Source organism: Vidua chalybeata, chromosome 37, assembly GCF_026979565.1.
Source record: "Vidua chalybeata isolate OUT-0048 chromosome 37, bVidCha1 merged haplotype, whole genome shotgun sequence".
Classification (NCBI taxonomy): Eukaryota; Metazoa; Chordata; class Aves; order Passeriformes; family Viduidae; genus Vidua; species Vidua chalybeata.
The window spans coordinates 7,229-23,103 of NC_071566.1; the positions used below are offsets into that span (position 1 = coordinate 7,229).

Here is a 15,875-nt window from a genome sequence, read left to right on the forward strand (position 1 = left end):
TTCTGTGCTGAGCATTGGCCTGGCCGTGTTCTTGAGAGAGCCTGGGCAAGGAGCCTGGAGCCCCCAGGCCCTGGCCTGAGGCGTCAGCGCTGCCCCAGCAGTGCCCATGGCCTGTCCCTGCTGCAGCCCCGGCACTGCCACCCCAGGACTGTGCCCGGCCCCGAGAGCACTCAGGCCCTGCAGCAACACCAGGGCCACCAGGGCAGCGGGGCAGGGCACGGGAGCAGCACTGGCAACACCAAGTGCTGCTGCTGCTGCTGGGCACAGCTGCTGTGCCAGCACTGATCTGCCCCCAGCTCTGCACACAGACATTGCTGCTGCAGCTCCAGAGGAGGCAACAAAAGGGCATCTCTGCAGAAACTCTGCTGGGAGAGCCTTTAGTTCCTTTAAAGCCACCAAGAGCACAGCCCCTCATGGACACAGTCTGTGGGCACAGGGAAGGTGGTGGGAACAAAATGAGAATGGAACAAACGATACTTCTTTGTGGACAATCTTAATCTACTAATTGATTTTAACTAACTCTAGTAAGGCTTACCTCTAACTCAAATCCTAGCCCCTCTAAATCTCTCAATCCCTTCAAGCTTGATGTTGCACAGGCAGTTCCTGCAGGGTCCCACGTGCGGCTGAACCTGCAGACAGGAGAGAGAGAAGCCAAGCTCCCAGACAGAGAAAATGGGGAAAGAGACAGGAGGGAAGAGAGAAGAAGGGAAAGGTAGAGGTGGGCCCATGGCCCCCAGCAGCAGCAGCCACAGGGCCCAAAGCCCCCCGAACCCTGCCCAGCACACAGCCTGCCCTGCCCTCCAGCTGTCACCCGAGTGGGGGACAGGGGCCAGTGGCCACTGCCAGCAGCAGGAATGGGGGCAGGGTGAGGATCCCCTGGCCTGGCTTTTGTCTCTTGAACAATCTGGGCACAGGGCAGTGCAAGGCAGGCTGGCAAAGCGAAGCCCGGAGCCTTTGGAGGCTCCAAACCTTAAACATCAGCCCCTGCAGCAGCCCAGATCCGGGTGCCACGGTTCCCAAGGCTGTCATGGCCTTCAGAGCATGAAGGTGGATTTTGCATCCCTGTGCCCGATGCCGCCTCCCGGTCCAGGAGTCCCCGTGGCTCCAGCAGCAAGGGTGGCTGAAGCTTCCTGCCTGCTTTGGGCCATTGCTGCAGGGGCCACTGCTGTCAGAGCCCCCTCTCTGCTGCTGACAGCTCTGCTCCTGGGGACACTGCTCTGGCCCAGCCCAGGAAGAGCAAGCAGTGCCCAGTGCCAGCAGTGGTGTCAGTGGGAGCCCCTGTGCACAGGGACCCCCAGCCCCGGGGTGGCCGTGCCAGCCCCCCCAGGGACCTCCAGCCCCAGCAACCCAGAACAAGTGGAAACCACAACTGTGCAAACGCCACTGGGCCCAAAGGAATTGCAAAGAGAACTGAGATTTTAAAAAGAAACAGTATTTTTTTCCAAAGATCGGCAAAACCTAGGATTTACAGAACATGTTTCATTGCACAATCCTTAGAACAACAACAATCTACAGAACATGTTTACATGGGAGACCATAGACTAACAATCTACAGAACATATTTACATGGGTACCTATAGTCTAACAAACTTCCAAACATATTTACAGAAAACCTCTAAACTTCAGAACATATTTACAAAGGGTGATATCTGTGGCCCTCATCTCCATTGGTCTTTGAAGAAAGCCGCAGCAGTGCTGGACTCTGCTGCCAGCAGTGGCCCAGGTGGGCTGGCAGCTGGGCCCCAGGGGCTGGGACAGGGCCGGCAGGGCTGGCATGGCCCCAGGCAAGCACAGGGCAGGCCGGGGCTGGTGCTTGTGCCACCAACAATCCAGGGCCCCCTGCGGGCAACCGTGTCCCTGAGCGGGACCATCCAGCCCCAGCCCCAGCCTGGTGTCAGGGGACACAACTCTGCCTGTGGGCTGGGCGTGGGAAGCATCTGCCTCTCTTGCTCCTGGGGCTCCATCTTCATCCAAGGACCATGGCTCCTCCTCATCTTCTCATCGACTTCCATCTCCGCCATCTTGTCCTCCACATCAATGTCCATCTCCTCGATGTTGTCCTCCACATCCACTTCCATGTCCTCGGCAGTCTCTTCCGTGTCCACCTCCATCATTTCTTCCTACCAGCACCATGTCCACTTCCATCTCCTCCACGGTGTCTCTGTCTGTCTGCAAGAGGCAGCACAATCTCACGCTGGGCTTGCTGTCCCACCCCATCCATTCCACAATGGCTGCAGCCTGCCCAAGCAGGGTGCCCCCCTCCCTGGAATGGCACTGTACCTCCTCTGGGGCAGCAGTGCACATCCTGCTGGGATTGGCTTCAGAGCAGGCGGCAGCAAAAGCCCAGGCAGCAGCAACAGCTCAGCACTGACGGGCAGGGTGAAGGGCGAGGAGAAGTGGCCCTTGGCAGCAGCTGAAGTGTCTGCTGTGCTCGTTTCCAGGTCCTGGGCCTTCCACCTGGAACACTCGGGGAGCTGTGATGTCACAGAATGGACATTTAAAGGCCATCCAGTCCAATGCCCTACAGTGAGCAGGGACACTTTTGACTAGGTCAGGTTGCTCAGAGCAGGAGCTTGAATGACTGCAGGGATGGATGTCCACCTCTCTGGGCAACCTGTGACAGGGTTTCAAGACCTGGAGTGTAAAAAATGGTTTCTTTCGTCTAGTCTGAATCGACCGTCTTTTAGATTAAAACCATTCCCCCACGGTCTGGTCGCAAAAGCCCCTACTAAAAATTCTGTCTCTTTTACCAGCCCCCTAAGGTACTGAAAGGGCAGCAGTCAGGTCTCCCTGGAGTCTTCTCTCTTCCAGGCTGAACTCTCTCCCAGCCTGTGAACAGCCCTAGCTCTACCCAGTGTCTTTCACCCTGAGCTGAGCAGTAGTGGGCTCCAGCCCTCCAGCATATCTGTCCCTCCTCCCTCGATCTCACACGAACGTGTGTTTGTCGCTGTGCTGGATGTGGTCTGGAGAGCTGGTACTGATGTCTGCATGAGAGACTGTGACAGACAATACAACAGCATCTTACTATTCAACAGGTTTCGGACTTCAATTTTTCTTTTTTAGCATGCATGCTTTTTCTACATTCTTACAAAGTTCCTAAGTTTACTCATTGGTCACGAGAGACAAGCAAGTGCTTATTGGACTAGGCAGTTGCAGGTTTCTCTTATTTATCCTTCTTGCTTTCTTGGTTTCTATGTCAACAACCTTGGTAGAAAATTCTTCCAGGGGTAAACATGGGTCCTCTTATCAAACTTCTCTCTGGCTCACAGAAGTAATTGTAAAGGTGGGAATCTTTAAAATTAGAGGGTTTTGGGAAAGCTGCAAAAGGCAGGCCTCAGAGACAGCAGAACTGTAAGTAGAAAAAAAGCAGTAGCTGTAAGATTTGTCAGCAGAAAAATTACGTAAGTGAAAAAGTAAGGACAAATAGTACAATGGTCTGTGTATTAACACTTGGGCTAGATAACTCCCTAAGCTACAGAAAAGTATCTCTAGCAAGATATTAGGAAGTTCTAAGCTTACTTATGGAGCTCTGTGCATTGGGTTTAAGGCTTACAATATGAGTAGGTATTGTATTTGAAAGAAATAATAAGTCAACAAATATTGTTTTAACAAAAGGTACGTGTGCTTATAGTGATTGGATAAATCTATTATCAATATGCTTTTGCTTTGTGTGATTGGTCAAAGAGCTTTTAAGTCAGTTGTACCATTAAGTTCTTTGCCTGCTGCCGGGGATGTGAGCTGCTGGCATCTGCCCATTGTCATAACCATGGAATGAGACTGATGTTGGAAAAGAAACAGCTCGAGACGCGTTCCTCAGCAGCCCCGTCCTGTTGGTGATTTGTACATAGACCCCGGCCAGCAATATAAAACATCTTCCACAGTACTCCAGGTGGAGTCTCAGCAGAGCAAAGAGGTGGAATCACCTCCTTCAACCTGCCGGGCACTCTCCTTTGGATACACAAGGCTGGCTCATGTCCAGCCTCTCATCTAGCAGCAGCCCTAAGTCCTTCTTGTCTGGGCTGCTCTCCATCCATTCCGGCCCCAACCTGTGAGATCAGCTGGGCTGGGACTGTGTCACAACCCTGGGACAGAGCTGTTGGGCAGGATGAGATCCCTGCCAAAGAAGGCAGATCCCACTCCCCACACAATTCCAGCCTGGCCATGAGGTCACAGCAGGCTCTGGGGTCACAGCAGGCTGAGGTCACAGTAGGCTCTGAGGTCACAGAGGTGCCAGAGCCCCGTGGTTGCACAGCACCACAAGGACCCAGCAGTCAGTCCTTGAGCACAGCTGTTGTGGCAGCAGCGGCGGTGGCAGCAGTGGTGCTGACATTGGGACAGTGGTGTCAGGACAGCGGTGGCAGCAAGAGCTGCGGGACTGGCAGAGGGCAAGGCACCATGGCCCTTGCTCTGCGCCTCTTCCTCCCGCTCCTCCTGGCCGTGGCCCTGCCTGCCAGGGCTGCCCAGGCTGCTCCGCTGCAAGCGCGGGGAGCAGGTGAGCCGGCAGCCTGGCTCCCCTTTCCCGGGACAGCGCTCCCTGCTCCCTGGGAAGTGCTGGGGGATGTTTTTTCCCCTGGGCTTTAGGGAGGCTTTCCTCTGTGGGAGGGAGAGAGCCCCCATGGGCCCTGGGCTGCTCCAGCCGCCCTCCCAGGGATGTTGCACAAGGCAAGGAAATCGTGTGGAGAGTGACCAGGAGCCAGCTCAGAGCTCCCCAGGCCCCTGGGCAGCTTTGGCCATGGCCATTCTCATCTGGCCCCCACAGCCTTACCCGACCCCCTTGCAGTGCCCAGTTCCCAAAGGCACAGGGGGATCCCAGCAGACCAGGAAATGGTTCTGATCTCTCATTCCTTCTAGCTTGGGATGGCGACATGGCTTATCTGGATGCCCCACTGGATGACAGCTTGAATCTCTTGGAGAATGCTGGAGGCAATTCTCTGTGTGCCTTTCCTGAGAGAATAATCAGTGCCTCATGAGCCATTTCCCTTAGCAGAATCACAGGGTTGAAAGATTCTGGAAAACTTGCCTGGCTCCATTCTGGATCCCTGAGGGATCCCACAGAATGGCTGTCAGTGGCAGGAAGGAGCATTTAGCTGTCCATCGTCCTCCCATGTGCAATTCCAGTGTGCGCTTCCGTGTGCTCTGTGCAGCCACGGAGAAGAACAGAGAGGGAAGGGGCCGGGCCCAGGGCTGTGCCCCGGGGCTGTGCCTTTTGCAGCTCCTTTGCCGGCCCCGGGTGCCTGAGCTGCTCCTGCTGCTGCTGCCAAGCCCTGGCCCTGCCTGGGGCTGGGTTTAGAGCTGCTGGCAGCTCCAGGGAATCCTTTCTCCCCCGAGGACAGCCCTGCAAGGGGCTCCTTCCATGCCAGTGTGGGCCACCGCAGGCACGTGGTCCCCCTGGCCCTGCTCCTGAGTGGAAGGCAGAGCTGAGGGAGTGCCTTGGAGGGCACCAATCACCCAGGGGCACTCACTGCCACTCTGGCCTGAAGGGGACATGGAACAACTTTCTGTTGAGGTCCTCCTCCATGGAAGAGTGTAGACACAGGAGACAAGAAATCCCTGGAGGCGTCCAGACACCTGGACCAGATGCTGAGTGATCTGCAGAGACGCCGTGGTGGGTGCATTTCCCCCAGCCTTCCCCTGGGACTCAGCAGCCGGGGGCTTTCCCTGCACATCTGGACACGCCGTGCCCGGCACAGAGGGAAGGGATCCATGGCAGCCTGGCTGCCTCGCTGCTGCTTTCCTGCCCTGCAGGGCTGTTTCCCAGCCTGGCCTGGCTGCAGCTTCTCCCAGCCTCTGCAGGAAGGCATTTGGTATCAGCTGACAGGGAGCCCAAACTGCACCACGGTCCTGCAATCCCCTGCAATTTCCCCCTCTCTGGCACCTCAGGAGTGGCAGCTGTTTGGGGAAGGGAGGGCCCTGTGGCAGCCCCAAGAGCCGTGGCCTTTTCCTGATCCTTATCCATGTCTTTGAAAAGTAGAACTTCCTGAAGATGCCGTCTCTCCAATGGGGAATGGTTCCACTTGATCCAGCTGTCCCTTTTCCTTTCTCCAGAGATGGACCAAAGGGCTTTGCTGAAGGCAGCACTTCCTGGAGGAAGCAATGGCTCCGTGCCAGCCCCCGATACACGAAGGGAGGAGATGCCAGACAGTGCCACAGAAGGTGATTGCTGTGCCAGGCTCAGCCAGGCTGAGCAATCCTGCTGGGGTCCCTCCATGGGAGACACGTCCCGAAACCTGGGAGTGGCTGCACGGGGTGCCCATGGTAGGGAAAGGGCAGAGAGGGAGAGCAAGGCTCCTGTGTGTCCTAACAGGGCCTGACTCTGTCCCCTGGGGCTGGGGGAGCTGTCACAGGGCAGGGAGGCCAGGGCTGGCAGGGGCTGCTCAGGGATGGGTTTGGCCCGTGTCCCTCAAAGCAGCGACTGCCCAAGCAGCTGCGCTGGCCCCGGGCTCTCCTCCCGGCCTGCTGGGCTTTGTTGGGTGGCACAGCCTGTGCCAAGGGGTGGCAAGGGGCCTGCAGGCCCCAGCTCTGGGGGAAACAGAGAACGTCCTGGCCGTATGCACCGTGCTGCCAGCTCAGCAGTGCAGCACAGCACGGGCTCACGCTCCCCACTGCTCCCACAGACGTTATCACTGAAACAGGAATATTTGCCCCGGATCCAGTGCGCCTCCCAAGAATTGTCTGCCCCCGGGATGTGCGCAGGTCCTGCATGATAGGCACGGTGGTGACACTGTTCACCGTGCCCCTCGTGCTGACAGGCTGCTATCTTGGCATTCGGAAGCTGTACCAGAGCAGACGGTCAGTTGTTGATTTTTCTCCACAGTTTTCTTGTAACTCTGCTCATGCATTGGTAGCCTGACTCGTAGTCATGCTGCACTGGAGCTGTGGCCAGTCTGTGGTTGTCCAAAGAACTCTGCTGAGGGCTCTGCTGCTGCCCAGTGCTTTCATTGGCCTCTTCATTGCTGGGCCTTGTCCTGGGGGCCCGCTGGGGCTGCAGCCAGTGCTGGCTCCCACTGAGGCTGCCAGGCCAAGAGCAGCCCGGGGGCACAGGGCAGAGGCAGAGCAAGTTCTCAACAGTATTTGGGGCACACAGCTCAGGACAGGACAGTGCTTATTTAGTAGCTCATGTCAAGTTTCATGGTGACAGTGATGTTACCAGACAAGCAAATCTGCTCCAGTTCAGTGTTCAAACAAATCCAACCTGATGAAGGTTTGGCTTTGGCCTTGAGGCTTTGCTCTTTGTGTGAGCCCTGTTCTGGATTGATTCCCACTCAGTCTTGGAGCCTGTTTTGGGTGAAGGCTCATCCCGGCCCTGACCCTTGGCAGTTCTGGGCTCAAAGGGACCACCAAGGCTGCACTGCACGTGACTGGGCTTCAGGACTCCATTATCACAGGCCTTTGAGAAGTTTAAATTACTGTATTCTTACTATTTGGTTTTCTTTACGGAATTCCTTCCCTTTTTTTAAACTTAGTTAAAAAAAAAAAATTCTTTTCCAGTGCTTTTTTCAGTTATTTGATATAGTGAATGATGGCATAATTTCCCCACGGCTGAATTAGAAAACAGTAAGTACTATAAAATGGAATAATTTTTACACCCTTATGTCTTTCACAGATTCATGAAACTTATGATGGTGTGATGTGACCAACAGAAGAGTTTTGCTCTGCTTTTAATTCCAACAAGAAGCAGAGCTGGAACCTGTTGAGAAGAGTCTCTTTTCACTTCATAGCTAAAGCAAACTGCCAGCGTTCTTTTTTCCAGCTCTGGGCAGGAAGATAAAAATCTATCAGCAGAAAATACTCGAGTGAAGTAACTGATATACACTAGGGACTTGTCTGTTTGCTCCCTAAGCCCTGAGTTCCTCAGAGCTGCAGCTCCCTGCTCTCTCTGCAGACAGAGGCTGGCTGTGGATGACAGTCACGTGTCTGGCCTGGTGCACACCAGGTGCACACACGAGCTGAGGGATCATCCCTGCACGCCCCATCCTGGAAGAACCGAGGTCACTGATGAATCTGACACGGTTTTATGGCATGGCAACAAAAGAAGGCAAAAGAAAGGCTACAATTGGTACCATTCCAACCACTTGACATTTTGCTGTGTGTAATGGAGATAGGAACTACAAGTTTCCTATTCATGCACAATTTGCTGTCTGAGAGCACTCTGTTCTCAAAGTCACAGGGGCTTGCAGGTCTGTGTCTGAGATGACTTTAAAAACAAAAACAACCTTTATGTGCAACACCTGTGTATCAAAACTTCACAATACAAATCACAAGCTGATGTCTGCTGTTAAGTGGATGAAAAAAACCCCAAAAAGCAAAAAGCAAATGTAAAACTGTGACCAAATCAAACAGGCAAACACAACAACCACCAAGAAAACAAGAAAACCAACAGAAACATCCCCACAAATCCAGAAAAAGATAAAAATCAGGTGAAGGAGGCAGAGATCCAACAGCAACAAAGGGCAGAGGAACTACAGGAAGGACAGCTCATAAGAAAGGAGAGATAAGAAGTGGCTATGGCATCAAACTAGCCAGGGCATCTGAGATAGTGTTCTCACCCTTCTGAAAACAATCTGACATAAAAATGAACAGAAAAGAAATGATGACAATTGTGATAATGGGAGTCTGCATGTTTAGCTTTAATATATCCATTGGGTGTGAGTTGTGTTTTCCTTGTTAAGTCACATCATCTGGCAAGGGTTTTTTTCTGTGCAAAGAAAAATACTGCAGTGGAAAAGGAGGCTGGCTGGGAAAACATTAAAAGCAAGAGCTAAAAATAAAGTACTCATTTTTAATATGTTGTATGGTTGGTTTGCTGGCCCTAGCACAGGCCCTAGGCTTACCCTGAGGCCTCGGCCTCTGTTGTTCTAAATTTTAATAAACAGGCACATTTTTTTAAAAAGTCATCAGCCTCCTTTTAATTTCATTTTGCCTGTTTACCACAAGGAGGCCCAGCAGCTCCTTGCTGAGGGCCCATTTCATGCAAGAACTGGCACTCAGAATATTAAATCAATTAAAAAGAAAAGGGTGGGGGGAGGCGGCAGTGAGGTGGCCTCAAAGGTTCAACTCTGCACTCTGCTTTTGTCACCAACATTAGCCAAGTTCCTGTGCTTGTTTTTTTGGAGAATTTGTAGTCAACAGAGCTTCAGTGCCTTTGATCAAATCAGTTGAAAGAGCAGCTTGGGGCTGGGTCAGTCATTGAGACCTGAGCACGGGCTGGGGTCCAGCCAACAAAAGAGCATTAGCTGCATCCACCCATACAGCTTTTCCTATTAATGAGCACAAAGCCTTTATTTTTGCAAACAGAGGGATGTTGGGAGGATTTTTGCACCATCAGGCCCAGGCACAAGGCTCTGCATCCTCCCAAGGAACAGAGCCAGCTCCCTTGAGTGCCAGAAGGCGCGGCCTCACTTGTAGCCCCGGTGCCTCCTGTGCCCAGGGCACGGCCCTGGCTGGAAATGTCTTGGGCTGCAGCACAGGAGCAGGGCGGAGCTCAGCAGCCTCATCAGAGCCCAGGGCCGCGGCCCTTCCCTGCCGGGGCACTCGCCTGGCCCGGCCCGGCCCGGCCCGGCCTGAGCAGCCCGGCCTGGCCCCAGGGGATGGGCTCCGCCCGGCCGCTGTGCCCACAGCCTTTTGGGCCCCAGGCTTTGCAAGAGGCTTTCTCCCAGCCTTGCAAAACCTTGGCCAAGTGTCCCTTTGCTGTGCTGTGAAGAGTAAAAACCCCCTGACATTTACCCTGGTGCACAGCTCATGAGGGATCCCTGCACACCTTAGGAGAGGCCAGAAATACTCCTGTGTGCCTCATGAGGGATCCCTGCACAGCTCAGCAGAGAGCCCAAAACATCCCTGTGTGCCTCATGAGGATCCCTGCACAGCTCAGCAGAGAGCCCAAAACATCCCTGTGTGCCTCATGAGGGATCCCTGTGTTATAAATTGAGGCGAATAATTTGTTCAGCCTTTCGAGAGTCAATCAGAAATTTATTGATTTCAGCAAGCGATGGCAAGCAAACAGCGCTGGGTGCAGCCGGGGAGTCCCCGCTCCGCCTACGGCTCACGCCGTTTCCCCCTTCCCACAGTCTTTTTATACTCTCTTTCTTCCGTGTCCGCTGTATCTCTGGGTGTAATCTGCGCTTGCGCCCTCTGTTGCTAGGGGGTCTTCTTTTACTCTCTGGTGGTCGTTTGAGGAAGGCTCCTCTCTTCTTCCTCGGTGGAAGTCCACGACCCTGTAATGGTCTTTTCCATATAAGGTTATATATTATATGCGTCTAAGCTCAGGTCTGGTTATCTACACAAGGTTTCCCCTTTGGATTCCTGTTATTTACACAAGGCTTCCCCTTTGGTTTTCTGTTATCTACACAAGGCTTCCCCTTTTTGTCTTGATGAACAAAGAGTCTTTTCTAACTTATCACACCTGCACAGTTCAGCAGAGAGCCCAAAACATCCCTGTGTGCCTCCTGAGGGATCCCTGCACAGCTCAGCAGAGAGCCCAAAACATCCCTGTGTGCCTCATGAGGGATCCCTGCACAGCTCAGCAGAGAGCCCAAAACATCCCTGTGTGCCTCATGAGGGATCCCTGCACAGCTCAGCAGAGAGCCCAAAACATCCCTGTGTGCCTCATGAGGGATCCCTGCACAGCTCAGCAGAGAGCCCAAAACATCCCTGTGTGCCTCATGAGGGATCCCTGCACAGCTCAGCAGAGAGCCCAAAACATCCCTGTGTGCCTCATGAGGGATCCCTGCACAGCTCAGCAGAGAGCCCAAAACATCCCTGTGTGCCTCATGAGGGATCCCTGCACAGCTCAGCAGAGAGCCCAAAACATCCCTGTGTGCCTCATGAGGGATCCCTGCACAGCTCAGCAGAGAGCCCAAAACATCCCTGTGTGCCTCATGAAGTGCAGGCCCAGATGATCCCACTGGAGGAAATGTGCCCTCAGCCCAGGGACGCTCAGCATGGGCTCCCCCAGCCCCTCGGGGCCCCGCTGCTGCTCACAGCGTCCCCTGCCTGGCTCCTGCCTGCCGTGCTCCTGGGCACGGAGCTCAGCCAGCGCTGGTGCCGGCTGGGCTTTGCTGGTGGTACCACCCAGACATATCTCTGACAACTCTATTTCTTTATTTGAACAGAAAATGTGGGCCAAGCCCTGCCCTGGCAGACAGGGCCTGCCCACCTTCAGTCATGGTTGGGGAACAGGACCAGGGGGCTCAGGGGTGGAGGATCTCGTTGTGGAGGGGTGAGTTTAGGGAAGGGCTCAAGAGGGTGCTGCAGCTGCGGCAGGGCAGATGGGGACAGAAGTGAAGAGCTGGGAACATGGGTCAAGTTCTCTCTGCCTGTGTTGTTAGGCTCGACTTCTGAAGATGGGCAGGAGCACCTTTGGAGAGAGGAGTGGCTGAGGCCCCAGCTGCCAGTGGCACACTGGGACCCTCCTGCACAGCAGGGCCCAGAGCTGGCAAGGCTCCCCAGCCCGGCTGGAGCTGCTGGCACACCTTGGCCCAGCTGGACAGCTGCCCCTCAAGGCCCTGGCGAGCAGGGGACGGCTCTGGGCAGGCTCCCTGGCCAGGAGCGGGCCCCAGAGCACAACTGCCTTTCAAGGGCAATCTTGTCCCTGCTCCTTCTCCTCCCCACCTTGCTCTGCCTCTGCCCTGTGCCCCCAGGGCTGCTCTTGGCCAGGCAGCCTCAGTGGGAGCCAGCACTGGCTGCAGCCCCAGCGGGCCCCCCAGGGCAAGGCCCAGCAATGAAGAGGCCAATGAAAGCACTGGGCAGCAGCAGAGCCCTCAGCAGAGTTCTTTGGACAACCACGGACTGGCCATAGATCCACTGCAGCCTCACTGGGAATGTTCCCTGACTATCAGCAGCCATTAATGGATGCTGTTTGAGGTCGAGATCTGCAAAACACTCACCATTTTCTCTTCCAGCAATACCAGATTCCAGCAGAGCACATCATCAGGCAAGGTGCTGCACCACCCACAATGGCCATCAACTTAATCAAACAAGGTGTTCCCCAGCAGAAAACTCTTCTCATGCTTTTCCAAATTTTGTCAGCACGTGTTGAGGTGCTGGCTGCATCTGTGGGAGCAATGGGGAGCCTGAGCCTGTGCTGTGCTCCACTGCTGAGCTGGCAGCACGGTGGATATGAGAAGGATGTCCTTGGTCTCTGTTTCCCCCAGAGCTGGGGACTTGCCGCCCCTTGGCACAGGAGTGCTCAGTACCCGAACCCCTGAGCCTGCATGCCATAATTCCTCTGTGCTGCGCCCTTCTGCTCCAAGCAATACTTGTCAAAGAGGTGGATAAAGACAAGGAAAAAGGGTTTTGGAGCTGTTCCAGGGCACTCCCTCCTCCAAACAGGTGCCATTCCTGATCTACCCAGAGACCAGGAAATTGCAGGCATCTCGGGCCCATGGTGCAGTTTGGGCTCCCTGTCAGCTGCTGCCAAATGCCTTCCCGCAGAGGCTGGGGAGAAGCTGCAGGCAGGCCAGGCTGGGAAACAGCCCTGCAGGCCGTGAAAGCAGCAGCGAGGCAGCCAGGCTGCCATGGATCCCTTCCCGCTGTGCCGGGCACAGCGTGTCCAGATGTGCAGGGAAAGCCCCCGGCTGCTGAGTCCCAGGGGAAGGCTGAGGGAAATGCACCCACCACGGCGTCTCTCCACATCACTCAGCATCTGGTCCAGATGCCTGGCTGCCTCCAGGGATTTCTTGTCTCCTGTGTCTCCATTCTTCCATGGAGGAGGACCTTAACAGAAAGTTGTTCCATGTCCCCTTCAGGCCAGAGTGGCAGTGAGTGCCCCTGGGTGATTGGTGCCCTCCAAGGCACTCCCTCAGCTCTGCCTTCCACTCAGGAGCAGGGGCAGGGGGACCACGTGCCTGCGGTGCCCCACACTGGGATAGGAGCCCCTCGCAGGGCCGTCGTCGGGGGATAAAAGACTCCCTGGAGCTGCCAGCAGCTCTAAACCCAGCCCCAGGCAGGGCCAGGGCTTGGCAGCAGCAGCAGAAGCAGCTCAGGCACCCTGAGGCCGGCAAAGAAGCTGCAAAAGGCACAGCCCCGGGGCACAGCGCAGGGCCTGGCCCCTTCCATCTCTGCTCTTCTCCGTGGCTGCACAGAGCACATGGAAGCGCGCACTGGAATTGCACATGGGAGGACGATGGACAGCTAAATGCTCCTTCCTGCCACTGACAGCCATTTTGTGCGATCCCTCAGGGATCCAGAATGGAGCCAGACAAGTTTTCCAGAATCTTTCAACCCTGTGATTCTCGGAAGGGAAATGGCCCATGAAGCACTGATTATTCTCTCAGGAAATGCACACAGAGAACTTGCCTCCAGCATTCTCCAAGAGATTCAAGCTGTCATCCAGTGGGGCATCCAGATAAGCCATGTCGCCATCCCAACCTAGAAGGGACCACAGATCAGAACCATTTCCTGGTCTGCTGGGATCCCCCTGTGCCTTTGGGAACTGGGCACTGCAAGGGGGTCGGGTAAGGCTGTGGGGACCAGATGAAAATGGCCATGGCCAAAGCTGCACAGGGGCCTGGGGAGCTCTGAGCTGGCTCCTGGTCACTCTCCACACGATTTCCTTGCCTTGTGCAACATCCCTGGGAGGGCAGCTGGAGCAGCCCATGGCCCATGGGGGCTCTCTCCCTCCCACAGAGGAAAGCCTCCCTAAAGCCCAGGGGAAAAAACATCCCCCAGCACTTCCCAGGGAGCAGGGAGCGCTGTCCCGGGAAAGGGGAGCCAGGCTGCCGGCTCACCTGCTCCCCGCGCTTGCAGCGGAGCAGCCTGGGCAGCCCTGGCAGGCAGGGCCACGGCCAGGAGGAGCGGGAGGAAGAGGCGCAGAGCAAGGGCCATGGTGCCTTGCCCTCTGCCAGTCCCCAGCTCTTGCTGCCACCGGTGTCCTGACACCGCTGTCCCAATGTCAGCACCACTGCTGCCACCGCCGCTGCTGCCGCAACAGCTGTGCTCAAGGACTGACTGCTGGGTCCTTGTGGTGCTGTGCAACCACGGGGCTCTGGCACCTCTGTGACCTCAGAGCCTGCTGTGACCCCAGAGCCTGCTGTGACCTCAGCCTGCTGTGACCCCAGAGCCTGCTGTGACCTCATGGCCAGGCTGGAGTTGTGTGGGGAGTGGGATCTGCCTTCTTTGGCAGGGATCTCATCCTGCCCAACAGCTCTGTCCCAGGGTTGTGACACAGTCCCAGCCCAGCTGGTCACACAGGTTGGGGCATGAAGGGATGGGGAGCAGCCCGGCCAAGAAGGACTTGGGGCTGCTGCTAGATGAGAGGCTGGACATGAGCCAGCCTTGTGCATCCAAAGCAGAGTGCCCAGCAGGGTGAAGGAGGTGATTCCACCTCTTTGCTCTGCTGAGACTCCACCTGGAGTACTGTGGAAGATGTTTTATATTGCTGGCCGGGGTTCTATGTACAAATCACAAACAGGACGGGGCTGCTGAGGAACGCGTCTCGAGCTGTTTCTGTTCCAGCATCAGTCTCATTACCTGGTTATGACAATGGGCAGATGCCAGCAGCTCACATCCCCGGCAGCAGACAAAGAACTTAATGGTACAACTTACTTTAAAAGCTTTTTGACCAATCACACAAAGCAAAAGCATAGTGACAATAGATTTATCCAATCACTATAAGCTCACGTACCTTTTGTTAAAACAATATTTGTTTGATTTATTTATTTTGAATACAATACCTACTTGTATTGTAAGCCTTAAAACCCAATGCACAGAGCTCCATTAGTAAGCTTAGAACTTCCTAATATCTTGCTAGAGATACTTTTCCGTAGCTTAGGGAGTTATTCTAGCCAAGCGTTAATACACAGACCATTGTACTATTTGTCCTTACTTTTCCACTTCTTATATAATTTTTCTGCTGACAAATCTTACAGCTACTGCTTTTCTCTAATTACAGTTCTGCTGTCTCTGAGGCCTGCCTTTTGCAGCTTTCCCAAAACCCTCTAATTGTAAAGATTCCTGCCTTTTACAGCGACTTCTGTGAGCCAGAGAGAAGTTTGATAAGAGGATCCATGTTTACCCCTGAAAGAATTTTCTACCAAGGTCGTTGACATAGAAACCAAGAAAGCAAGAAGGATAAATAAGAGAAAACCGCAACTGCCTAGTCCAATAAGAACTTTGCTTGTCTCTCATGACCGATGAGTAAACTTATGAGCTTTGTAAGAATGTAGAAAAAGCATGCATGCTAGAATAAAAACAGGGTTTGAAGCCTTCTGGAAATGGAAGGTGTTGCTTTGTATTGTCTCTGTCTCTACCATGACAGAGTACTGCATCCAGCTCTGGGTCCCCAGCACAGGAAGGACATGGTTCTGTTGGATCTAGTCCAGAGGAGGGACAAAATGCTCTGAGGGCTGGAACCCTTCTGCTTTGGAGACAGGCTGGGAGAGCTGGGGGTGTTCAGGCTGGAAGAGAGAAGACTCCAGGGAGACCTGATTGCTGCCTTTCAGTACCTTAGGGGGCTTGCAAAAGAGATGGGACAGAATTTTTGGTAGGGGCTTTTGTGACCAGACCGTGGGGGAATGGTTTTAATCTAAAGACGGTCGATTCAGACTAGACGAAAGAAACCCACTTTTTACACTCTAGGTTTTGAAACCCTGTCGCAGGTTGCCCAGAGAGGTGGACATCCATCCCTGCAGTCATTCAAGCTCCTGCTCTGAGAAACCTGACCTAGTCAGCTCACTGCAGGGCATTGGACTAGATGGCCTTTAAATGTCCATTCTGTGACATCACAGCTCCCCGAGTGTTCCAGGTGGAAGGCCCAGGACCTGGAAACGAGCACAGCAGACACTTCAGCTGCTGCCAAGGGCCACTTCTCCCTCGCCCTTCGCTCTGCCCGTCAGTGCTGAGCTGTTGCTGCTGCCTGGGCTTTTGCTGCCACCTGCTCT

At 54.5% G+C, this 15,875-nt stretch overlaps 1 protein-coding gene across 2 annotated transcripts; it reads right to left on the reverse strand.

The window, feature by feature from the left end:
- Nucleotides 1-11,066: 11,066 nt before the first annotated feature.
- On the reverse strand, nucleotides 11,067-13,930 carry LOC128802320 (uncharacterized). Of its 2 annotated transcripts, XM_053968625.1 has the most exons (5): nucleotides 13,725-13,927; nucleotides 13,294-13,365; nucleotides 12,613-12,711; nucleotides 11,883-12,048; nucleotides 11,070-11,353 (listed from the first exon to the last, which is right to left on the reverse strand). In XM_053968625.1, the coding sequence occupies exons 1-5, from the start codon at nucleotides 13,819-13,821 to the stop codon at nucleotides 11,155-11,157; spliced, it is 633 nt and encodes a 210-aa protein (XP_053824600.1). In that variant the 5' UTR covers nucleotides 13,822-13,927; the 3' UTR covers nucleotides 11,070-11,154. The 2 variants fall into 2 exon arrangements, with proteins under 2 accessions (XP_053824601.1, XP_053824600.1); XM_053968626.1 differs by lacking the exon at nucleotides 13,294-13,365 and having other exon boundaries at nucleotides 11,067-11,353; nucleotides 13,725-13,930.
- Between the last annotated feature and the right edge of the window lie 1,945 nt (nucleotides 13,931-15,875).